Source organism: Lemur catta, chromosome 2 (genome assembly GCF_020740605.2).
Source record: "Lemur catta isolate mLemCat1 chromosome 2, mLemCat1.pri, whole genome shotgun sequence".
Classification (NCBI taxonomy): domain Eukaryota; kingdom Metazoa; phylum Chordata; class Mammalia; order Primates; family Lemuridae; genus Lemur; species Lemur catta.
This window is the reverse complement of record NC_059129.1, coordinates 117777433-117805069: the sequence shown is the minus strand read 5'-3', so window position 1 is coordinate 117805069 and position 27637 is coordinate 117777433. Positions and strand designations below refer to the sequence as shown.

Here is a 27637-nt window from a genome sequence, read left to right as displayed (position 1 = left end):
TTAATATTATAAAGAATACTGCTATAAACGTTTTTGTACGTGTCTCACTAGGCACATGTTCGAGAGCTTGGGTTTATACCTGGGAGTGGAATTGCTGGCACCTGGGAGTGGAATTGCTGGCTTTTAAGGTATGCACATATTCAGTTTTATAAGACAGTGCCAAAATTTTTCCAAAGTAGCTATAGAAATTTACTCTTTCCATCAGTAATGATTAGGAGTTACTTTTGATTCATGTCTTTCCAACACTTGGTATTATCATATTTCTTCATGTTTCATCATTCTATTGGGTATAAAATCTAGCATCGTCTAAAACTACATTCCTCCCATTACAAATGAGAATATACATTTTAAAAATATGTTTTTGGTCAATCATATCTGCTTTTCTGTGAAATGCCTGTTAAAGTCTTCTGTCCATTATTATCTAATGTTTCTTGTCTTTTTCTTCTTGGTTTGTAAGAGTTAGTTTTATATCCTGGTTACTAATCTTTTGTAGGTTATGTGTTATATAAGTTGCCAGGATGAGGCTTGTTTTTGTGTTGTTAGATGACCAAAGAGTTTTAGTTTTAATACAGTTGCACTTATAATCTTGTTTTGTTCAATAAATCCTTCCCTCCCCCAAGGTCAAAAGTTATCCTTCTATATATTCTTCTAAAATTTTTAAAGATTTTTTTTCCCTTCCATATTTCAGATTTTAATTCATTGGAAATTTATTTTTTGGTTTGATGTGAAGTAGAAATTCAGTTTAAGTTTTTCCATATGGATAATAAAATTGCCCTGGAATCATTCACTGAACAGCCCACTGTTTTTTTTATTGATCTGCAATGCCAACTATTGCCAAATGTTGTTTTCACCTATGCTTGGGTATAATCAGGGTTCTCTATTCTGTTCCACTTGCACATTGCTCTCCATGGATTAACACCGTACTACCACAATGCAGAACTCTATCTTCTAATGTGCTGATCTCTGTGAGACAGCTCCAACACCTTATTCTTGTATCTCAGAAGTTTCTTGGGTTTTTCATCTTTGATGTAAGTTTTAGAATAAGCTTGTCATGATTCACAAAAAGATAAGGTGATGTTTCTTTTGAAATTCAATCTATATATTATCATTTTGGGTAGAATTGGCATATTTTTAGTATTAAGTCTTTCCATTAAAATGTTGACTATGTCCATTTATTGAAGAATACTTTACAGCTTTTTAATAAAATTTTATAATTTTCTCTCTATGGGTTTTATGTCTACTTTGTTATATTTATTCTTAAATTATATACTTGTTCTTATACTTGTTCTTGCACTATATTTGATTGTTCTTTTTTTGCACTGGCTGCACTGGCTAAGATAAGTGCAGTTATAAGTCATCCTTTTCTTGGGCTTGATTTTTGTACCAAATGTTTATAATTGTTACAGTTTTTTTATAGATGGCTTAGGAAGTTCCTTCCTTAGTTTACTAAGTATTTTTTAAAAATCATGAATAGGTATTAAATTTTACCAAATGATTTTACTATATCTATTGAAATGATTGTATGATTTTTAGATTTTCTAATATTAAACAACCCCTGCATCCTGAGATAACTGAAGTTACTCATGGTTGTACATCTTTGGACTCTGTTTGCTAATATTTTGTGTAGGCTTTCTATTTTTTAGGAAAAGGAATAAGATTTATTATATAATATTGATCACTAAATGTTACATGCTAGAATTGATTTTAAAAACACATATAAACACAAATAACACGACCTAGTTTACAAGGGCACATACATACCTAAGGACATATTTGTAAAGGATTCTGTTCTTTTGGTCATGGCAGACTTACTAAGTAATTCCTATAAACCCTTTCACTGAGAAAAACTAGATTAAATGTGAAATTATATTTTAAAATATGTGATCGAAGATATTAAAGGAATATCAAGGTAGTAAAGAGTTATGATGCCTAAATCTGGAGAGTTGAGAGAGTGCTTTCAACAAAATCAGATGGACATAAGTACTCAAGTTTATGTCCTTACAAAGTAGATATTCTTTAGGCTTTATTTTTCCATCCTTGAGTGCTATTAGGCTATTGTGTTGGTTGTGCTCTATTTGCTTTCTCCCACCCCAGGTCCATTCTCTGCCTTTCTCTGTGTCCAGAGAGGGTAGAACAAATCAGGCTCCAACAGACTGCATCACCTTGGCTAGTACAACTGGGAAACTGATCTCTGAAGGAACTGAAATTTAAATTTAAGGAACCCTAGCTGAATATCTACAGATCTGGTAAGAGAGACAAAAAAAGATTAATATAATATGAATATATGTTAAGCTTTCATCTTTATATATGCATATGTTAAGTCCATATAAAAATATAGATGCAAGTACAAGTATGACTTTGTACTGGAATTGACCAACAGGAAAATGCTAGTGAAGACAATTGTTTTAGGAAGATGATGTGAGAGAAAGAGGAGGCCAGCATGCGTAAATGGAATGTTCAGTCCTGGCTAGCCAAGATGAGAGTAGAATTAATTATTTTATATAAGCACTAGGAAAAACGCATTATCAACTAGGTGTGGGCATACCTGTCCAGTCTGCCTTCGTTTTCTCCTGGGTGGTGCTGGGGTCCCTCCACTTCCCAAGAGAATGATCCCAGACTCATTGTTGGTGCTGAAGGACAGGTTGATTTCTGTTCCTACATCGAGTGGCACAGGGGAGAGCTCCACAAAACCAGGCTTGGGGAAGCTAACTGTGTACACATTCTGCAGGTAAAAGGAAAGAAGAGAAGGAATCATTAGAAATGAAAGTTTAAATTAATTTAGCCATCTCACTTGCTCTCCTCAATGTGATTATGAAATACATTGTAGTTTCAGAAAGTATGAAATCCCCATGGTTACATGGAGAGCTTAAGAGCAGAAGAAATATTATTTCCAGTTATAACTTCACATCTTCTGAACAGTTTGAGTTAAAATCAAAATGATGGCCTCTGTTTTTATTCTAGAACTTTTCATTTAAAATATAGAAAATTATCATTGATAGATAATATTTTCTTTTGGTTTAAGCCAAAGATTTAAACCAAACTGACACATAGGCAGGTACATGTCTATCAATCTCTCTAAGTCTCCCTTGAAAACACTATAATTAATCCCTTGAATGCACTCTGTCAATTAATTGTTTGTGTTTTACAGAGGAGTATGACATTGGTCTATGTCTGCATTGTTCCTCTGCAATAAGCCCAAGGTAAATCTGTTCACTGCTACAAAAGTATACATATACTCTAGAATACATTAGAAAAATAAGATAAAACCTAAACCTTAAGAATAAATAAACCAAACATTTCATAGTCCAGTTTTTTCTCCAAATTAAAATACCACTGTCCTTGTTGGATTATAAAATTAAACAGTTACATTTCAAACAGTAACAAAATGCAAAAGGGAGCGAATCACCCTCCACTACCACAATCCCAAAGCTGTACAGATGCATATAGCTTTCTATCATTCATTCATTCACCCATTCATTTTAGCTTTCATAACATTGCTCTCTTCCTTCTTATATTTAAACTGAATCTTGATAGACATGTTCATTTCTAATGTCTTTCTTTTGCTTACATATGTGGAGGATATCTCTGTCAGTAAATATAGATCATCATCACTTTTAATGGCTGCAGGACTTTCCACTGCGTGAATGTGCTAGTATTTATTTAAGTAAGCCCATATAGCTAAGCATTTAAAGTGCTTAAAGTATTCATTTTTAAAGTCCTGGATTTTGCTGGAGTAAAAGCAAGGAATCTTTTATTGTGGGCTATTTCCACCCCCCCCCACAGTGTTTCAAGCCCAGTTAAATGACACAAGAGTTAGTAAAATGTATAATCTATTTTCTATTCCAATTTGCAAATCATGGAGTTTTAGATAGTTTAGATAAAACCACTGTGCAGACTTTTCAGTATTTATCCGCGTCAAATTTCTGCCTCATATTTTAGTTGCAAAATAATTCCTGGTTACTGAAAAGTGCCTTTACAGAATCATCATTTCCATGCATAGAGGCTATTCATTTTCTAGACAGTTTTCTATCCTCATGTGTATGTCTTTTGAATGTGGACGAGAGTTGGGCTTTGAAGATTAAAACTCTCACTTAAACTTTCCTTAAGAAGCCAGTACAGGTTCTTAGAGTTTCGATTCTTTATGTATCTCCCTTTTCCTTATTCCCAAGCTTCTTAGGGTGTGTGTCTATAGCCAATTCCAACTTGGAGCCTGTAGCATGAACAATGACGATCCTGAAAGTTCTATTCCAGTCTTTAAACCTCATCACTCAGGTGGCAGATTCACTTTTTCTTTCCTCCTATTCTCTCTTCATTCCCCTGAATTCTACTGGAATGCTTTAAAATAATTTTAATTGGAGAAAATAGCCAAATGAATAATTATAGCATAGCAAGGTAATTAAAAATAGTAAGCATGATAGATTTAATATTTTCTTTTTAAAATAAGCTCATTACTGTTGAGTTCCCATAAAATTCTCACTAATATTTGCTATTGACCACTGGCTCTTGTGTACAGATATTTTAAGAGAGCAGAGCCGTGACCTGAGTTTTTCTCACATATGGGTAGTCTGGATTGAAGAGTCAGTACAAAACAGTCAGGTAGGATCAGGATGCTGCTGAGCTGCTTTAGCAACAAAGAAGAGATACTGAGGATATCAGCTAACAAGGGACTTTACAGTCATATGAGACATGAGTCTTTGCAGAGTTGGACACCACAGGTCCCAGTCTATGTTATTTCAAAGACAAGAGGGCTAGAGTCCAAAGCTGCAGACAAGATGCCACGCACTAGTGGCTATGGTGTACTCCTTGCTATTTGTCTAAACTCCAACACATTCCAGAAAAAAAATAAGGTTGCTAATAAAGCATATACAATACATAATGGGAAAATAAATTTAAAGTAGATGACAAAAATAAGGAAAAGGGAAAAGTAGTGTTGAAAAGGAACAGAGACACAGAAAAGAGATTAATATCAAAGATACATGCTATGAAGGGCTATACATGTGGGAAGGTGGATCATAATTTTGGGTCTTCATAATATCATTTCCATCATTGTAATTTATAGAATGCTTCAGTCTTGTTTTATCATTTATGCATAGCTAAGACTAGGGTCAGGAGAAGTCTAAAATATATTAACAAAAGACTGATCCCCATAAGAGCACCCACACTCTGTAAGTGAAAGCTGATATAAATGTATTTAGGGAACCGTTATAAACAGACTGACCTCCAGTGAGCATCCTTTGGTAACACCAACATAATCAGGGCTACTGAGTATATTGTATGGAGTTCTTGAAATTTCAATATCTTTGAGACAGCCGGAATATTTCTTCAAGTTTACTTCTGGCCTATTGAATAGTCAAATGGAGAACAAAAGCAATATCATTAGGGTGATGGCAGCGTACTCTCTGACTACTGGGAAGAAGCCATATGGAGCAGACACACAGGCAGGTACATCACAGACATCAAACTGTGCACACATGTACCCAGCAAACTCTGCTTTCCATTATCTACCGGTTGGACTAAGTGGATGTTAACATCATCCGGCAGCAGGAGTCTTTATATAGTTCTTCTCCTCTTTAAAAATAATCCCACCCACAGTATTTAAGCACAAGGCACAGGAATTAACTGACTTCTTATTAACATTTCATATGCATAATGAAGTGTTTCTTTTTTCCACCAAACAGCAGGTAATTGTGTAAGCAGTATAATCAAACTACATAAAAAAAGTTTTTAAAAATCTTGCTCAAGATTTAGAAAAAAAATATCTGGAAATGCTTATTTTGAAAAGAAAATATTTCTTTCATTGATGTGTTTTTTGGGGGCAGCTAAAGAATAAGACAATACATATGTGTGTGTGTATATATATATGTATATATATATATATATATATATATATATATCTTTAAAGCTTTTAAGTACAAACAAAACCCAAGGAACATTCTTTTGGATTACATAGTCTAAAAACAAATATTTTAAATTGTCTTTACAGACTGACACCAAAGTCTGTATTCTATATTGGAACAATAACAAAATAAAGCAACCAAATGCAAAAAACATACATTTCATTTTTCCAATAAGATTGAAAAATGGCTTTTATACCCAAACTATGCTTGAATGTTTACTTTTTGCTCACTACTTCTTGAAATGAGGCAAACATGCCAGCAGATTAGAAAGTGAAGTTCTTGTCCTTGAGCCCAGATATTGCTTTGGTTTATAATACGACGTTATGCAAGTGAGCTGACTTCTCAGAGACTCAGAGTCCTTATATGTGAAATCGGCATGATAACAACAGTATCTACATTATCAAGTTGTGATGTTTGGATAATTTAATAAATAGCATATCACACAGTAAGTGCTCAATAAACATGAGCTAGCAGGATGCCAAAGATGATGATACTTCTTTAGCTGTAACAGTGCTGTCCAACAGAACTTCCTGTGATGACAGATAAGTTCTGTTCTGCACTGTCCAAATCAGCAGTTGCTAGCCATACATGGCTATCGAGCCTTGAAATGTTGCTTGTCCCAATGAGAAACTGCATATTTATTGTTATTTAATTGTATTTAATTTATATTGGCATTATATTGAACTATATATTGAACTACTGAATTATATCGAACTATATATCGGCTACTCTATCAAACAGTGAAAGTATATAGAAATAAAAAGGTAATTCTTTGTGTGGTATTAATAAGCGTCTGTAAAAACTGTCTAATTGATGTCAAAATATTCTACCTGATAGGGTAATGATTAATTCTCTCCTCATTGTCACATGATGCCAAGTTTCCCTTTTTTATCTTAATGAAAAACACATGGCATGAGGAAAAACAGGTGGGAAAGCAAATTAGACCCTGGCAGTGTGTATAAGGTGATTTATTTCATGTCAGGTTATTTGTTCTTTTTTTCTCCCCTTCTCTCTTTCTCTTTACGGAACTTCTTTATTTTCATTGATAATTTTCCCTTGTTCCCAAAGTCTTCCTTATGTTCATTCGGCTGGTTATTATGAAGAACATGCCCAACTGGAGGGTGAGGATCTTGCTTATATTTTTTTTTTTGTATAAAGCAAAGAGAATGGTGAATTTCATTCTCAGTGTTCACTTGCTTCCATATTTTCCTTTAGGGCAGCAGTCCCCAACCTTTTTGGCACCAGGGACCATTTTCATGGAAGGCAATTTTTCCATGGACCAGGGAGTGGGGAATGGTTTCAGGATGATTCAAGCACATTACATTTTTTGTGTACTTTACTTCTATTATTATTACATTGTAATATATAATGAAATAATTATACAACTCACCATAGGTTGGGGACCCCTGCTTTAGGGAAAGACAGATTTATCATATTTTTTTCAGAGGTCCTATCAATAAAGTAAATCACTCCTACAAATTATATAGTTCATTGTTTCATGAAAATGCAAAGAATCATTTCAGAATATAATGATTTAGCAAGCTCAGCATTATGAAAATCACGGGATAAATACTCACATCCAATGACTGGACTCCTAATGGTAACCATGGATCTCTGTTTCTTGAGGGTCACCACTCAAAAGCTAAATTACCAAGCTACACAGTGCCATCTCAGTTTCATTATCATATATTTCCATGAAAACCAGCCTTTGACTTTTAGCCATCTCAGCAAACATAGTACGACTGGTCTCATAACTATATCATGATAAAACAATGTGGTTTGTTTTTCTCCCACTTTCATTTCTATGTATTTGAGTTTCTGATATTGAAAATCTAGGCTTTGCTTTAAAAATTTCTTGGATCAGTTCAGCCTCATTATGTTCTTTCCAAGAAATTTGGCATAGTTAGGCTCTGGAATGCCAAAACACCAGGCTTTAGCTCTAGCCAGAGTATGCAGCCCTGCACATCTCTGGGATTTGATCAGCCATTTACAGAGGCATGCCACTCATAGTTTTCATGCTAATGCCTGTCTGCAAGTGAGAATTAAAGTGCTCCTGAGAAGCTAGGGAAACTAGCAAACTTCTTCACCTTTAACAAAAACACTTGTTTTAAACATAGTATTTCCAGAGATTCCTTTCATCTGGCTCCATAGCTAATTTTAAATAAACATGGCAATAAATAAGCAGCTTTGATGAGAGGTGCAAAGGCCCTGTAAATATTTGCATATTTGCAGGCCTGCAAAAAGCAACAAGGCAGTGGTAAGCGTTTGAGAGCACAGGTTGATCGTTCAGCAGAAAGCATGGTACTAGGGAGACCAGAGTCTGGGGTTCAACCCAACAGACTAGACTGTGCCCAAAACCTTGCCCAGCTGCCCTTTGAGTGTGTGCTGCTGATCACCAGGGGCGCTGTGCGCAGGTGGTGGGACAAGTAAGCAGAGCAAATTTATTGTCACTGCTGGTCAGACAACTCAAATTGCAGCTCGACTGAGAGTGGATAAGCAGCAGCATCTTCATAAGCCAGAGCAGCATGGAAACTCTCAGAATGCGTGGCTTGCTCATGGAATGTACTGTGAACAAAGCTGCATAGGTGGCACTCCGCGTCTGCATAGCTGCTTTACCTAAGAAGCCACATTTACTGAATGCATGCACTTGCAGAAGGCATGCATAAATTTAAATTTTACCTTGCTTTCATACTAGGTCAAAGGAAAGAGAAAACAAAAACAATTTATTTATAATTGTACTTCATTTAGTAAAACAATAAACTTCAATCATAAATCTTTAAAAAAATCATCTTACAGGGATCTACAAAGGAAGGGCATGCAAAACAATGACAGAGCAGAAAACAGATGAACAGAAAACAGACATATGTCCTTGAAATTAAAATCCAGTGAAATTAAAATACAAATATGACCATTGCTCACACTACTCTCGGAAAATTTTAATTTTGAAATATGAATTTAAAGTACTTATTTATATCAATCTAATCAATGGGAAAATACATGAATGTCACTATTCTGTAATATTCATGAGTAGCTTATAAATATTGCCTTTCAAAGAACTTGAGCTTAACAATACATGTAAAAATAATTTATGTTTACTACATCCTTTGTACTTTATCATATGGAGATCCTGTCCATGGGCAAAATAACAGGTAAGTGTGAGTGCTTTATCAATCACAATATACATTTAGAGATTATTTTGAGGTAATGTGCTATACTACAGCAATATTATGCTGTAATTATGAAATGCTCTACTGTGAAAGTAAAAACATCTTAGTGATAAAGATTCATTTTATATATATAGTCTCCAAGCCAAGACATAAACCCTTTTCAGAGAAGTTAACAGGTACACCTTTGTAGATAATTCCTAATAATTACTTTATGATAACTAAAATCATTTGAATAAATGAAGCTAGGTTTGGTTAGCCTTATTTTGGCTATATTTAATTCAGTCACTAGAATATAGTTAATGATCTTGTAAAGTAAAATGTTAGATTTGAACAACTGGATCCCAGTATTTAGTATGGTGCCTGTCACATGATAGGTGCTCAAAAAACACTTGAATGACTGATAAATGGATTTCCGATAATAACTATGTCACTATTCAAATAAATTCGATTTGTAATGGTTTTTTCTGACATGACACTTTAAATCTATATTTCCAGCACAAATATATTATAATATAGATAAATGCAGAGCCAGTTTATTTGTACCAGGAAGCTTGTCAACTCAAACCCTTGAAAGCTTGGTAATTAGACAGTTGCCTGGTCTATGAGTTTAGATTTGGGAAGAAGAGGAAATCTCAGCCTGCATGCTAGCTATCGTAACATGAGACTGAAGTTCCACGACTCATTTGGGAAATAAGGAAATAACTAAGCACCATAGTTTTCAGCTATTCTGAGATTTTTCCAAACATAATTTGTCTTTTTGGACCAGAAATATAATACTGAGACAGGACTTTTATATCCATTAAGAACTACCAGACTAATTAAACAAAACAAAAATTAAAAACAAGGTAGTCTGTATTTGTAATAAACTCTTAAGGTTTAACTAAATCAATGAATCCCACTCTAATTAAATTCAATTAATGTTTATTGAACACCAAGTACCCTATAAGCTTTATTTCTTATGTTTTCTAACAAGCAGTGAATTAATTAAATGCCATGTGAAATATTTTCTGACATTTTTTAGTTACTTTATTTTTTTAATTAACTAAATTATGAAGTAAATATGTCTCCCCATCCTGCTAGCTAAAAAGCATATGTGAAATTAAAAAAAAAAACATTGGCATGGGTATGAGAACAACTAATACAGTTTTAGTATTGGACATATGGGAAAGCTCCAATATGCCATTATGATCCTAATGCTTAGCAATAAAATAGGTTCTACTCATAGTATCCTGGAACACTGAGTAATTTTCAGAACACTAAGCAATGTCAGAGTGCCATTATCTCCAGTGAATGTGCAAGGAGAACAGCAATTACAAGATCCACATTCAATTCTGGCTTCCACCTTTAATTACTTTTATAATTCTTTAAAGCAGGTGCATATAAGGGAAACAGTGATTCAAATTCATCTCTTCAACAAAGATGTCAAATTAATCCTCTGGTTTCTAAATTCTGGTGTTGTTTTAACATGCAACATGATTTTTTTTATGAGGCCTTTCTGAAACTGAAGGTTATATGACATTCTTCTTATAATTAAACTTCAGAACTCTAGTGAGCATAGTGGCCATTTAATTAAAACTTAATCCTTAGCTTTAAATATACGCTAAATTACCTCAAGTTTCTCAGCGTTGGTAGGCCACCAAAATATATTTTGTCATCTGCTTTCAGGTCAAGACCAAAGTTGTTTCCAGGAGATGAAGTTGCTATGTTCTCCTCCTGATTAGTATCTATATCTACAATTGATATGTTGGCTGTAAAGGAGATAGAAATTTTAACATTTTATTTGAATAATATCAACCACATCTATATCATTACTGTTACCTTAAGATAAATTTCATTTAATTCTAAAATTAACATTGACTTTCTCAAGCACTTGTACTGTATTTGGACATTTAATAGTTGCAGAAATTATAATAACATCAATAAAATACATTATTAAACTATCCACAAAAAAGCATGAAACTAATAGTTTGAATACCAATGAAGGCAAAGCAATGAAGATAAAATAGACATCAAAGATCCATTTGATGTAGTGCTCTGTAATATAGATAAGCAGTAAGAAAATAAAGTAAGATAAAATAATTAAATCTTAACATAGATGAGGAATCAGGTAATTCATTGGAAACATGCTGAATCTGCAGCTCTTTCTGTAAATTTCACTTTCCACAGAACTACTAAGGTTTAGGCTCATCTGCAAAGTGTTGCTCCTTTGGATAATATGGTTGTACATGGCAGTGGAGGGATGGGGCTGTTTGGTTCTGCAAGATGATGGGACCTACAGTCCACTGTAAACTACATACTAGACTGGGATGCTGAGGGCTGTGAAAGAGGCACAGTCCTCATGCCGTATCGCTTTTCTCTTGGGTCTTTCAAGGTATTTCTAATATGGTGAATACAAAAATTCAGACAGGAAAAAAGGAAAGAAGAGGTACTTCTCAGTTTAAACTGCTTTGTTTAGAAAGCAGATGGGAACTTCTATCTCATTGATCCCCGTCACTCCCACTCAGCCCCTTCTTAAGGGCTGAGCTAGGCTCTTTCTGAATTCATGCTTTATCACATAACATTTACTTAGACCCAGACTTTAACTATTTCGTATGCATCCTTGATACATATTGAGACATAAGTTCCTTAACATGACAGATTTGGCCTTTAGATCTTTGCCTGATGTAGGATCTCTGAATTAGCAAGGATTTGAAAATGGACATTTGAACCAATGGATTATAAGGGAATTTGTGTTTATTCATTGGAATACTAGTTTCTTGGATGTTCCTGTTGCAAATAAATATGACAAACACTGGGTAAAACGAAGTTAAACATATATCTTAATTTTGTGCCTGCCAAGATCTTTCAACTAATATGCAATGCTAATATGTAATGCACTCTCCAAGAGAGGGACACAGAGCAAGATGTACTTCCCAAATTTATTTGATCATCAAATATTATTTTTTCCTTAACTCATCATCTCTTAAAATTAGCATCTTTTAGAAAACATATAAATATCAAATTCCAAAATTTGATTGTAGTTTATAGTTCTACCATTCTAAAAGATGTATCTTCAATAAAACCAAACATAACTGCCTTGTAAAAAATGGCCAAAATCAAAAATACCCAAACCTATTAACACCTTAAATTCTCAAAGCAGACTTTTATAAAAAATAAACAACAAAAACACTTAAAAGGAATAATTGTCCTATTAAAAATATTTAGCAAATTAAGATTTCAAAATAATTAAACTTTCATGCATATTAATTCCATACACAGATTTAATTACTTTCATATACATAATTAGTTTCATACCATATATTTCCTTGACTGGACTGGCAGCTAAAAGAAAATAGATTTGTAAAACTGTTTTCAAGACTTTTTCATACATATTCCTTTTAATCTAGATCAGCGAAGATGTTTTCACACGGGGCTGTCAACTGGAACATGAAAATAGACTCTTTCTGCAGACCTGGTGGGTATTTTAATGGTATCTGAAAATGAAATTCTGCCTCCCTATCACAGGCAAGCCAGTGACTGGAGGTAGTTTTCCTCCTTATCCCTGAGTGAATATATGCATTTTGAGAAATAATTCTATGAAAAAAATGATTAAAGAGCAGCAACACAATTGAATTGAAATTCACTGGCCCAAGAGTTAACTCTGGCAGAGAGATGTAGGATGGCATATTTTCACTGACTTAAAGGAAGAGCTTTACTCTATTCTTTGTAAGTGATAGTGAAGAAGTGGGTTCTACTATGAAATGCTAACACTTGCTTTTGTTTCTTGCCCTATTTCTTTTCCTAACAATAGAAAAGCAAGCTATTAGCACAAACTTTCAGAGTTGATGAGTTCAGATGTCATATATGGGCAAGCAAGGAAATAAGGGTTTTATTAAATAATAGACACAATAGGGGATTAACAAGTATTTTACAATCAATGCTGAGTTGTTATAAGCTAATTGTTTTTACTTTGGTAATTCTTTTTTTCTCTTTTTTAATCTATTGAAAATGGAAATCATCCTTCTCAACTTCATTTTCACAACAATGCATTTGAGGGATATGGCATACTTCCTATTAGTGACTATGGGATGCCCTCCTGAAGGATTATATTTGAATTTCAAGGGACAGTTCTCATACAGACTAGTTGAGAATAATTCATGTAAAACAACCAATCTGGTCACTGAAAAGGAGAGATGCCCCTCATTGCTGGGACCTTATTTCAAATTCCCATCCCACTACTCTGTGAACTCTGATCTTGCTAAAGTCCTCAGAGACCTCCCTATATCCAAACTTGATGGAGTCCTTGTAGTCCTTATCTTAATCCATATTTATGCAGTTTTTGATGCTGTTAGCATTTTCTTCCTTCTAGGAAATTTCTTCTTGTGGCTTCCATAATGCCAAGTTTTCTGGTTTCTCCTACCTCTCATTCTCAATCTCCTTCCCTGAGACCTATTTTTTGAACACTTCTGAAATGTTTATATTCCTTAATATCCCTTCCTTTGTCCACTTCTCAGGTTTACGCCAACTGGGTAAACTCAAGTTTATATCTACGTACAGTATGTTGATAAGTCAAAAATATGTATGTCTGGACCTAACTTTGCCTAAAAATCCACATTCAACAGGTGAGACTTGGTCTGGATCACTGTGCAAAATATTTTAGGGCTCAGTTAGTGTTCTCTTTCTTCCCACAGTATCTGCTTTAGTGTTTACTACTTCTAAAGAATTTATTAGAGTGAATTTGAAGGCCGGGGTGGAGATTTATGAAAGAGAAGATATCAGCCAACTGCAAAGGGATGGGACTAGAGAACAGAAATGAAGCAGAAGATACTGAATGGGCTAACATAAAGGAAAGCTCTTTCTGATTTTGGACCACAGATTAGTAACAATGTAGTTCTAGTAAAATCTGGAAAAATTAGACTAACTGGGGGAAGAACTTTCTCAACTGATAGAATGCTTGAGTTGCAATAAACTCAAGACATATTTTTAATTACTTATACAGTACTATAACTTGACCTTTGACTAACATTGATTCAGAGCACAGATCTTTTGGTTACTTGTTTTATTAATAATAGGTAGAATAAAAGTCTAGATAGCAAACTGATTATTAAAATTGGTATTTCCAAGGTGATGATTTATGGAAATTGTTCTCCTAAGTGGATGAATAATTCTATCCCTGTTAGTTACATTATAGATTTGCTTAACATATTATCTTTAGAGTTTATATCACTAGTCAGTTTAGCCCAGTGTTCCTGGTATCTTTTTTTCTTTTACGTTGTGATGTCCTCACAATGCATATCAATCTTTTACTTCTTTCTTCAAACTTGCTATTCTACTACCTCTCAACCACTCCTATTCTGTCAATTTTCTGCTTCTAACTTCAATGAAAAAAATTGGCGCATTAGGAGAATTATCTCAAAATCCCATTCCATACCTACAAACGTGCCTCTGCTCTCACTTGCCCCTCTTCTCCTTCCATGCTATTTGGGGAAGAAGTTTTTCTCTCTTTGTCTTAGACTGGGTGCTTTTTTTGCTAGTCTGGGTGCCATCCTCTCAGGATTTCTAAGGACCCTGCTATCTATCTATCTATCTATCTATCTATCTATCATCTATCTATTTATTTATGAGACAGGGTCTTGCTCTGTCACCCAGGCTGGAGTGCAGTGATATGACCATAGCTTGCTATAGCCTTGAACTCCTAGACTAAATTAATCCTCCTGCCTCAGCCTCCAGACTAGTTGGGACTACAGGCATGTGCCACCACACCAAGCTAATTTTTAAATTTTTTGTAGAGATGGGCATCTCACTATGTTGCCCAGGCTGGTTTTGAACTCCTGGGCTCAAGCAATCCCCCTGCCTCAGCCTCCCACATTGCTGGGATTACAGGCATGAGCCACCATGCCTGGCCCCTGCTGTATTATCTATTACTCCTTTTTTTTTGTGTGTGTGTTTCCAATCACTTCCCCTTTACTAATACATCATCCATGGCCTACAAACATGGTCAAGAATCTTTTATCTATTCAGTCAACAAATATTTACTGAGTATTTACCATGTGCTAGGAACTGATGGAGAAAATCAACACGGTCCTTTACCTCATGATCCCTGCCCTCCATGCCTTCCAACTCTGTACCTCTTTCTTAGCTACTTCCGTTTCTTTCTCCTGGATTTCAGAGCCAAACTGCCTTTAGAATCAGTCCACACTCACTGAGGTCGGCTTTCCCATAGTGCTTTTCTCTATGATACTCTGTAATTTGCTCTCACTATAACCATGCCATCATTCTTTCCAAGGCCTCCAATCACCCTTGTATTTCCAAAGACAAAGAATTTGTCTTTATCTTCCTTGAGCATTTTTTGACATATGATGAGTTAACTTTTTCATTCTTTTAGAAACTCTTTCTTTTGCTTCTGTGATACCACACTTTCTCAAGGATTCATTTCTCCTTTCTCTGATTATTTCTTCACAGCCTCCCTTCTGGGGTCTTCCTTTACTATATTGTTTCAATATTGGTGTGCTCCAGGGCTTTGGATCATCTTGTTCTAGACATGACTGCTTGGTTTTTCTTACCCTTATTTAGGTAGAACTATTTAGAATATGGCAGTAATTCCTAGTTATCCTTTTCTCTCTAAAACTCTGGTGATCTTCAGATACAAATAACTAATTGCCTTCCAAATTACAGCTTCCCTAGGCCGAAACAGAACTCAGCATCTTTTCCAGAATCCATTTCTCTTTTCTGTATTTAATAGCTTGGTGACTGGCACTGAAATATTATTGTTATTTAAGCAAAAAGAAAATCATTCTACATCTTTCTGTCTCTTTTTTAAACTTAGCCTCCATATCAAGTATATCACAAAGCTCTTCAATTTTAAGATGCTTAATATCATTCAACTCCATTCTTTCCTCCCCATTCTCATGGGTATTGACTTATTTTCCATTCTCCTCACTCTCTACCTGGTTTACTGCACACTGCTGTAGCATCCTAAATTGTCACAAATCCACTCTCCAAGCTGCTGCTAAGGAAACTTTACGAAACCATAAATCTGATGGTGTCACACCCTGATTAAAACTCTTATAGTTTCCTATAGCTTTCATGATAAAGTTGAAACTCATTCACTTAGTTCACATAGCCCTGTGTGTCCTGGCTCTGTTAACACTTGGCCTCATCTGATAATTTTTTGCCAACATTCATTGGTTTAAGCTATGGATTCACTTGTAGTTACTAAAGCATTTCCCAAAGTGTGTTCAGCAGAATGCTAGTATTGCAGGAATGGAAGACTTTCTGTGATCCAAGAAGTTTGGGAAATGCTGGGTCAAACAGAGTTAAAGATGTTCTTACTGAACATCTATACAGAACCTCTAACATGCAAATATGTATTGTTCTTCTTTTACATGGGAACAATGTATGCAGCAGTACTCCAATTTATAGAAGCACAAAACCAGTTTTTGTGCTAAGTGAGGAGTTTTTCAAGGGTTTCATGTTTCAAGGAAATGCTGTTGGAAAAGGATGTATTATGCATTCTGGTGGCTCCAGGCTTTCATGCAATTTTCACCACTCTGAAATGTCCACATGTGATTTTCATCCAGCTAACTCAACTCCTGCTTGCGCCTTAGGGCCACTCCCCTGGGACCTGACCTCTCTGTTCCACTTCAGTGTTTCTCTTTTTCTGAGATTGCTAGTCTACAATATACATTTCTATCACAGCAATTAGCTCTCTATCCTCTAACCAGCTCCCTCATTAGACTGCAAGTTCCTTGAAGGCAAGGACTTGTCTTAGAACTTCACTTAGTTCTTGCACAGCATTTAGGTGCTTGGAAGATATGTGTTAAATGCAGGAATGAAAGATGGTACAAAGTTAAATCCAAATTTTCATAAAATGATGTATTGGAATCATAAACATTAAGTCTATTTATATTAGCAGAAGTATCAAAGTTTCATTTGCAGATATTGGTAATGCCATATCTGCATTACCAGCACAAGGAATTAGGAGCATTAAATAGCAATTGTACTACAGTAAGTAATAATGAACTTGGATTTCTGCCTTGGTTGTGAGATATATGTATATATATATGTATATGTATATACGTACACACACACACACACACACATATATATATACACATCTGTAATCACGTGTAAGTTTGAGTACACATTTCACTTTCTCTAGCACTAGAACAAAATACCTGCTTCTATGATCAAATAAAATAATGTTTGTGAAAGTGTTTTGAAATGTAGCAGAATGATAAAAATGTCATGTTATTATTAATCAATTATTTACTTGCATGCAGACAAACTTTTGGCACTTTTAAAAAGCAAAGAACTGGTAGCTATGCCCTACCACTTCTACAAATTCTACTGTGGGCTGCTTTAAAGGAAACATCTCGGCAAAATAGGAAAAAAAGAAAAGCACGCAACATTTTTCAAACCTATTACAGGATATAATTTTACAAGCTGTAAGACAGTTTTATGCTTTCAAATTAAGCTCTCAGTTTCAAAAGAAAATGACAGAACCATTTGGCTCTTCAATCAGTCACGTCTAATCCAAATCACCTATAATCTAAGCCAAAGAAATGACTATATCAATTTTTCACAGAACTTGTGAGTAGCTAAAATTACAGACAGGGTCTTCCTCCTGGTCAGGTGCATGTACACTTTGGATAGCATGATTAAAACCCATACTGCATTATTACCATAAAAACTCACCTTGTTTTTGAATTCTTGACAGGGTGAATGATTTCCATTTCCCATCATTATGGTTTTGATTGCTGACAACGGAAGCCATTCCTGATCCCAGATCATAACTGACTTTTATGTGCCCATCCGTGAGCTCTACACTCATGAAATCTTTCTGTTAATAGAATAAAAATACACCAGTGATTAGATACACAGAGAAATCTATGAGCATTCACTTTTTTTGTGGGTTCATAATAAGGCCTTTAGGCTAAATTGCTGAATGTGTTATTCTGCTATAGAAATAATATTTTGAAAATAGAATTGGTGTTTCTATTTTGTGAATTTTTGTGGGTGTGATGTTATGGTGCAAATGGTCACAACCAAATTTCTAGGACACATCCATTTATCACAGTAGTAAAAAGTGGGTTCCTTTGAAAACATATTAAGTCAACCAAGAGGTATGTTCCCTGAATTTGCTAAGAAATATTGGCCTGAAAAAAATGAGGCCAAAGAATATTTAGAGTCACCTTTTAACTTACGCATCCAGAAGATGATTAAGGGAGTAGTTTTGTTGGTGTGTAATTCCACACTTGGAAAATATTTACTGGATGTTTTTTTTAAAGGATTATATAGAGAGTTATACTGAAAATAAATAGTAATTAAATTGCATATGTGATTAAAATTATCAATAAAATATATAAGCACTATCTATATCACCCACTTTTTGCTGTTACACAGCCATCTCGGAATTTTTTTTAACAATAATTGATAATTTCACCAATAACTGGTATTTGTATTGGAAGTCTACATAAAAGAAGCAAACACATTTTCAGTCATGAAAGAACTCTGCATGTATGATCTTTACCAGATCTCGTGTGGCAAGATACATCAGGAGAGCACTTGAAGAAAATGTCCTGAACTTGAACATGACAGTGGAGATGTTGGGGTACCAGCGAAGGGGGCGGCCAACCAATGCATAACCTTCACCATCAAACTGAATAGTCCCTTCACTATCTTCCACCTGAGGACTGAAGAGAGAGACATTTCCCATGAATCAGAGCATGTCTACTTGGCTTGTCATTATTCAGTGCATCTAATTATCCTCTGGGACTGAATTGCAAGCTATTGTAGGGCAGGGACAATCCCAAACACATCTTCAATTGTTCTATTTCTCTCTGCCCTCACTGCCACCATCCTAGACTGAGTAACCACCATCTCTCACCTTTCATTAGGTATTGAATAACTAGGTCATTGATGTTTTAAATATTTTATGATTTGCAGAAGTACTTGATAGTCATATTGATATTTAAGTGTGTCTTAGTGGTATTTGTACAAAGTGGTGGGGTTTCTGGATGGGCTGAGAATGCATTACATTTCCTATATATATAACATAATGGAATATAGGCCTCTACACTCTGAATACTTGCCTTCCAACAGGTTTTTCTAGAACAGATTCAATTCAGACAATGAAGGATGCCTATTATTTATTTGTTTTTTATCTGTCTTCTTCACTATAATATAAGCTCTATGACACCATCTAGAGATTATAGGTCAGTCCCTATGTTAGGCAAAAACTCAGAATCTGGTATAGTACTTGGCTCATAGAATCCAGCAAATGTTTGTAGGATGAAACAGATTTTAGTATAGCAAATTGCCTCACAGAGAATGTATGTTCAATCAATACTGGTTGAATAATTAATGAATATCTAAGATAAGTCTTGTGAACACAACCTTTAAAATATTTTTTTCAAATGTGATGCTCTATCTATTTATCTATCAATCATCAATCTAGCTCATGTTGTTTTAGAGGAAGTCTCAACTGTGGGGCTACGTGTGAGAAAGAGTTGTGTGCTGGGAGTAGCTAAAAATAGAGATGTAGATTGGCCTACTTCACTTAGCTGATACTGGCCCAAACAAGGTAAGTCTGGCTTTGAATTGGTGACTTTGGGATGAGCAAAAAAATGAGTCTTTCCAAGTATACTTTATAATATTTCAACATCTAACATTATATTAGAGTTTTCCTATTAATTTTGAATATGTTTACCAAAAAAGTAAATACTCCTTTGTGACTAATAAGTGCTAAGCTTCTTAAACTGCACTTTCCTTCTCTTTTGAACCTTGATGTTTGATCAAGTTAGTAAGGATTAATTAAGCTATTTTTGAACAGCCATGTTCTTCCACATGTAATTTGTTAGCTATAGAACTAGATGTATTTTGGGGCTTAGTCTGTTAAAATTTCATCATTGTTTCAATGTTCAGCTAAGTGCATTTTACTTGTAGTAGTTTTGTCTAATTTAATCTTAATGTAAATTTAAGAAGTTTAAGAAAAATAAGGTACACTTTAAAAAATATCTTTGACAGATTGCTCTTTCTAAAACATAATGACAATTATATCCCTTCTACTGACTACTGGATAAATGTAAATTTCTAAAGCTGCCATTCTAAGATCTTGTACAAAATTTTCCCAGTCTACCTCTTAGCTTCATCTTTTACATCTTCCCCATAAAAATCACTCCTGCTCTTTAACTGGAATGATTGGTCTTTATGTTAAAATATGATAAATGTTTTCCTGAAAAGAAAAGAAAAACAAACACACACCAGGAGTTCTGTAAAAATTATTCTTACAAATAACAGGGCTTATAGAAAAATCGTATTGGGCAGGTCACTCAAAACTTATATAAATATGGAATTAGAGCAGTCACAAAGACAATAACAATCCTGATAAAAATATTAGCATAGCTCAAAAAGATATGTTAAAAAATTAAAAAATATAGAATTATTGTGGTAAACATAGAACTTCACCTTAAAAGGAAAAAGTGAAGGTAGTTTGATGAAAAGGGGTAGAAGGAAGGATGGACACTATCCAGTGATGGAAATGTGAAAATGCACCGTGATGGAAGAGAACTGGGCAATGAATGTGCCATCTTCATTTGGCCAACATGGCGTGCTTGGCCAAAGCAAGCTGAAGGCAAGGCATGGGTGAATGGACACTGTGCAGGTTGTGCTGTGGGTACAGTACCATCAAGCTTGGGGGCTTTGCTGCCTTGGTTTACTTTGCATTCAGCTACCCTTACTCGTTGGTGTAAAACATGACTATGCTAGAATAACTGGGTATGAATCTGTGTGGTCACTGCATCTTATCCACATCATTCTCCCATTTGCCAATCCTGGATGAGTGGATTTACACTTGTTTTCTAAAAACGCTCTCACTTTCCAACATTCCTCCCTTTGCTCTCACTGGTCTCTGGGACTAGATCTGTCCACATTCCATCTACTCTCTCTTCTCACTGGACTCACATCCCACATCAAGGCCCACCTCAAATGTTACCTCATCCATGAAGCAGATCTTGATGCCCTTAACCCGATGTGAATAATCATGGTATACCTTGAGTGTACCTTTTCAAAGGGAATTCTATTATGTCTTACATTTTGACTATTTTAGTATTTGTCTTTTCCTCCCTTTCCAGCCAGGTGTCTCAGTGGCTGGGACTAGGTTGTATTCATGCTAATATCAGGAAGTTGTAAGCATGAATCTCTGTAACCTACAAAACAACCTATGAATATATAGGAATATTATTATATTAATTAGCATGATAATTTATATGTTGAAAGTGCAAGACCTTTGCAGAATTGACAATTAGTGATGTTACAGTCTTCCCCGGGCACGCACTGCTGACTGGATATTTAAATGCTTAAGATGTTTTGTTGATAATACGCTTTTGAAAATCCTACTTAGAAATTTACGAAAGAAATGCCTAGGGAAAATTTGTGTTTGTTTGTGAGTAGCAGAATATTAATGTGGACATCCTTGTCTTTGGTATGTTGAAAGAATTTTACAGATAACCTTCCATATTAGATTTTATTGAAGATTATTGACAAAATATCTTAAACTGTGAATGTGCCAGGCTTTCAAATTATTCTCAATGTCTGTTGACAATTACATACTATCAAAAAGAAAGAGATTGTTGGAAGTTAAAACTTTTACAGAGAGAATATTTTAGGGTTACTTCTGTGAAACTCTAGAGATGTTGAGAATTAAATGTGAAAATGTACTATGCTACATTAATGAGGATTTTGAGCACTGAAAATGTGTGTGTGCCCCTTAAATTGGAAAATAAATACAAACCTCTGAGCAACTAATGGTTTTTGACCTGCTATGTATGGCACATTAAGCTTCCAGGTATTTAATTTATATTTTATAGTTTTAATTTAATATAATTAAAATTGTTGTAGGTTCAGGTGATTAGTGGGCTCTAAGATTTTTAATGCTGAAAAAACTTCTATTTCCAGATAATTGCTTTACTTCCTCTATTAATTTTTATATAAAAATATTTATTCTCTTTATATACTTTGTGTGCTAGATATGTTAGATACATTTTATACATGAATATTTGTTCTCTATAGATGCTTTATATGCTAGGATGTTAAATATTTTTAAATTCCTGTTTGTTATGACTTCTACCTATAATTGCTTATATGTATTATAGCACTTTCTGCTGGCTTATCTTGGCCTCTTGTTCCCCTTCTTTCCTTAAGCAGAATCTTCAAACCCCAAAGATTTCCATTGAACCACTTGGAGGACCCTATGTGTCTGTTTTAAAATCCTGTAGGAGATAAAGCCTGGGCTGTGGTTCTATATTGTCTTACAAACATGAGTAAATGAAGCCATGCTCAGTGAGGCCTAAGGCGTAATCAGTTTGGGGAGAAATCTCTTTAAGAAAAAAGAAATTATGACTACAAGCTTACAAGCTACCTACAGACACACTAAATCCCCTGGACCTGAAGGGATGTTGGGGTGGAAAGAAATAGTAGTCTTAACTAATTGTGGTTAAAATATCACCTTTGCAAATTTTACAAAAACATATGACCATGAAAATGTCCTGCTGGGGCACTTCCCAGGGCCTGAGAAGATGCCTGCACCGATGGGGGCAGAGACTTGACGTTTCATTAGCTTCGTGGTAAATCCACCTCTGAGCATGATCATCTCAAACCTGCCCCACAACATCCACATGATAATAGAACCTTGCACAATAAAATCAGCTTTTCTGATGCACAGGACAGACCTCGGGAGAGTTCTCATCTCAACTAACCTGACAGTACATCCTTTGCAATCTCCTTCTTTTTCTCGGAAATTCCACAAACCTATAGGTTTATTGTCAAAGTATGTTTCTCCCATACAGCCAGTGAATGTGATCACACGTACGGCATCAGCCTTCTGTAGAAAGAAGTGTTAGATTTGTTAGAATTTAGAATTTCCCAAATAGTCTTGCAGAATATCCATGAGAGTTATTATCAGCAGAAGCCAGAGCTCAAATATTGCATCAATGGATTCTGGTTATTTTTTGCTCTATCAGTTTATCTCCATTAGTAAATAAATACTTCCAAGCTTCTGACCTCAAGTGAGCTGCTTTCCTTTTCTGAGATTCCTTTTTTTAATCTGTAACATGGAATTATTGTGGGAATAAAATTAGACAATTTATTTATGGCACCAAGCTTAGTGCCTGGCACAGAGAAAGTGTTTAACACATTAACTGGCATGTGAGTTGTATTTAACTCACACTAGTTTTGAGCCCGGGACCTCATGAAGCATGTGTAACTCACATGGTTCTTTGCCTTGGGAGCTGCAAGAACTACTTTTCAAGTTGCATATAACTCACACACAGAAAACAATATGAAATAACAAATTTTTCATTAAATTAGAAAGGATTATTTTGTTTTTGAAGTTTTTATTTTATTTTTGTAATAAAACACTGTGGCCCCAGGGAAATTTTTTTTTTCCTAGTGTGGCAGTAAATGTGTTAAATGCTAAAATAAATGCTAGTACTCCTACACCATACACCATTTAATTTGGGCAAATCTGGGCTACACATACACTAAGATTTCTCCCCCGGGATCAGGAGAAAGGGTACATACTGATGAACTAAAAGAGATTTTAAACGCATGCATAACAATTAGCCTATGATAATGCTGCACTACATTTTTCATTTCTATATAACAGGTTTCCAGTTCAAGAGAACGAAGAACAAGAAAGCAATTTTGTAAGAGAAGGGATCATGTTGGTGGTGTTTGCTGGTACACACAGCACAAAGCTTCATGTCTAACAGGGGCTCAAAAAATATCTGTTGAATTCCAATCCTGGTGTCATTGTCACTGGGAAAAGTCTGAGCTTGACATACCACAATCACTAAGGAGGGGAACGACCCAGTCCATTCTAGAGGGAAACTTGTCATAATTTAAACAACTGTGTTTGTTTTGGCATTGACAAATTACAAATAAATACAGTCATGCACCACAGAACGACCAATTGCATATATAACAGTGGTCCCATCAGATTATAATACTGTATTTTTACTGTACCTTTTCTATGTTTAGATATGTTTAGATATTGCCTACAGCAATAGTTTATACCATATAGCCTAGGTGTGCAGTAGGCCATACCTTCTTGGTTTGTGTACACCCTGTGATGTTCGCACAATGAAATTTCCCAGCAACGTGTTTCTCAGAACATAACCCTGTCACTGAGTGATGCATGACAGTACTATATTCTGGGGCCTATCCCTTTAGAGATTGTGCCAAAGCTAATACACATTTACTTGAATTATGTAGGAAAAGCAGTGGATTGACTTGTTTGGGTTTTAGAACAAATGTAAGAAGATGGTCACTGAATAGTTAAAAATGTGTAGTTGTAATTTTTGGTTAAACCCATCAACATGTACATCTTCCCATTGCTGCACAGCCATGTAGAAAGAATGTTGATCAGAACCCCTGACATTTACAAGTGAGAGTGGTCCTTGGAATGGGCCATCATCAGTTAGAGCCTCTTAATTTTCTAGAGGTTGATTATCCTACTTGTGAATTCTACTTGCTTTTCGCCTCTCCTCACATCCTGAAAAGCTACACTTGAGATATTTTCCTGCTCATTTGAATTCTCATCAGCGAGTTCATTTAGTTACTTGTTTTCAGCTTTCAGTTCATATTCTGGTGTGGCAGGAGCCTTGAAACTCTTGGCCAAAATTATTTCTTAAGATTTTCTATAGAGTTCATTTGTCTATGTTTTCTTTTTTTCTGAGACTGACAGAAAGTTGCTTTGTGCCGATCCATCTGCATAATAATTACTATGTAAGGTACAATTTAAGGTGTGGCTACTGTATCTTAGGCATTTGTCAGATATTTTATACTCATAAGCTCACTATTCATTGTGTCAATAAAACAAGGTGTTAAGAATGGAGACTCTTGTGCCTGTCAACCTGTGTTCAAATCCCAGTTTCGTACTAATTACTGTATGACCTTGGTCAAGATATTTAAATTTTCTCTTCCTCAGTCTCCGATTAACTCTAAAATGAGGAGAATTTTAGTACTACTTTGGTATGATCTGTATGTTTGTTTCCCCCCACCCTGCCCCAAATTCATATGTTAAAATCCTACCCCTAAAAGTGACAGTATTAGGGCATGGGGCATTTGAGAGGCGACTGGATTGTGAAGCAGAGCCGTCAGGAATGGGATTGGTGCCCTTATAAAAGAGGCCCAAAGGAGCTTGGTCATCCCTTCTACTATGTGAGGACCCAGCAAGGAGGTGCCTTCTATGAGGAAGAGGCCCTCACTAGACACTGAATCTGCTGGTGCTTTGATCTTGGACTTGTTATTGTCTCCAGAAGCGTGAGAAGTAGATGTTCATAAGCTACCCAGTTTTATGGTATTTTTGTTATAGTAGGCTGAATAGACTAAGATATACCTTTTGGTGAAAATTAAGTAAGTTAATTCGTGTAAATTACTTAGAACATTACTTACACATGGTAAGGGTTATAAAAATGTATAGAACTTTATGATTGTATCCTACAATATGCGAAGAAAGTAGATATTTTTATCGCTTTTTTCTAGCTGAGAAAACTGAAGCCCAAAGGGCTAAGTGACTTTCCTAAGATCATATTTCAGTAAGTGGTAGAGGAGAAAATGCAACCTGGATTTGATTTCAAAATTCATAGCTTTTGTACAACTGTGTGCTACCTCTATATTTATCTTTCTGGGAAGGAGAGAAAGTTAGTAATTTGACTATATATTACTATGTACCATATATATATTATATGTGGTTCTAAGAGGTGAGGATGACTTTAGTGTGTAGTTGTGAAATCAATTCCTGTACTTTAGAGTCACATCTCGTACACAGAGCAAATAAAACAACCTCACTCTATATGAAGATTGAGTTGTCATAAATTTGGGGTCACCCTGGCTTTTCGCATTTTCTGACTAATCCCATCCCAGGGTGATTCTGACAAGCCCAGGATTATCCATTATATTTGGTTGTGCTCTTGCATCTCACCCACAGTCGTTTTCCAACACCTAATTCCATTTAATCAACACAACTGTCTTTAAAATGAGAGCACTTTGCAATTTGAAATGCACAAGGACCTGTCATGAAGCAATTATGAATATTAAGTGCATTACCCTGTAAGAATGAGAAGAGCAACTTGAAAAGTTTTGAAACCAGATCATGATTTGAAAGCTTATGGCTCCTGTGATTTTTCCCAAGGTATTCATAAATCTTTTAATTAGATGTGAGTATGAACTTTACAGCACTTCATATCTATAAATCATAAATTGATTCAGAATACAAGGTATACTTAAAAAACATTTTGCTCTTGAGGCAACTACAACAAGAATATAAAGAAAAAAACTGATGCCACTGATAAGGACAAAACAACAATTGTTTCAAAAGTACACATAGGCTTAAATATTTTGTTTCCAGATTGCATATTCAAGGAAGAAAATTCTTACTCAAAATAAGTTCATGTTTTCATAAACACAAGTTAAGTGAAAAGTGGTCAAATTTTGCAGGGCTTTATTTATTATGCCTTCTTCCAAAGTAATCATGTCTGAAGTTGTCTATAAAGATGAAATAAACAGGATGAAGAAGAACACATTACCTTTAATTTCCCAGTTAAGCCGCCAACAAACAGCATCGCATTTGCATCCACATCTAGAATAGTGTACCCTGGAGGGGACACTGAATGGTATGTACTGGGTACAATGCTGGCTTTGGGTCCATCCAGGGCTCTCACAGAAATAGTTCCATTTCTCCCCGTTCTTCGAAGGTATGTGTTGAAATGAAGAAGAAGAAAGTACAGGAAATGAAATATGTATCACATTTCAGGTAACTTCAGATTTGAAAGCTATAAAATGCAAAGACTTGTTTCAAAAAATGTAAGCAATAACTGGGTGTTTAGCTTCAAATGTTCCAGATTCATTGAATCTCAAATCAACATCCAGAGTCTGATCTTTGCTGAATACTTACTGTCAGATTCAACCAGGATCAGCGAGTACCACATCCTGATTCTGTCTGTGTTCATTGATATGAAATGACACAGCAGTAATTCACTAATGGAATTGCTATGGGTTACATGGAAAAGTTTTTTCCTACTGCTTTACATAATAATTTGCTATTTACCAACACATTCAATGTAAACAAGTTTACATTACTTCATTTAGCATTTTGTCTAATTTAATTCAGCAAGTGGACCCCAAATGAGCCATTTTTCTGTATTATAATAAAAGCTGCATGAGTTCTCCTAAAATTCTTTGTAATATCTTGGATCCAAATTTGCTGAAGCAGTCTTCCTGGAATTGTTTGTCTTTTATTGTTTGGCACACCATCTTAATGTGTATAGTACAATATCTAGTGCTCAGATTTGTACATGTAAATTGTCTAAAAGTTAACTTTTAAATTCAATTAACAGAATTTTGAAAGCTGTTATCATTTTATTTCATTTCCTTTTTAAAGTGATTGATTTCCATGACTTGTTAAATATGAAAATCTGGTCTCTGTTCAGAGACAAGCAGTCATAACAAAACTTCAGTGTCACATGTCTCTCCCTGCTGTCTCATTTTGGTAATCTTTTTATCTTTCAGGGTGCAGTGTTAAGTGAAACACAC

The 27637-nt window shown here is 35.1% G+C and overlaps 1 protein-coding gene across 1 annotated transcript in view; it reads right to left on the bottom strand.

The window, feature by feature from the left end:
• Positions 1-27637, bottom strand: part of LAMA2 (laminin subunit alpha 2) — a 554924-nt gene that overhangs the window by 32879 nt on the left and 494408 nt on the right. The window contains exons 48-55 of the mRNA XM_045544336.1: positions 26632-26791; positions 22801-22925; positions 18576-18738; positions 17741-17885; positions 10674-10812; positions 8577-8588; positions 5219-5339; positions 2546-2722 (exon numbers count right to left, since the gene is read on the bottom strand). Coding sequence (XP_045400292.1) covers positions 2546-2722; positions 5219-5339; positions 8577-8588; positions 10674-10812; positions 17741-17885; positions 18576-18738; positions 22801-22925; positions 26632-26791 — 1042 coding nt within the window. The remainder of the gene's footprint in view (positions 1-2545; positions 2723-5218; positions 5340-8576; positions 8589-10673; positions 10813-17740; positions 17886-18575; positions 18739-22800; positions 22926-26631; positions 26792-27637) is intronic.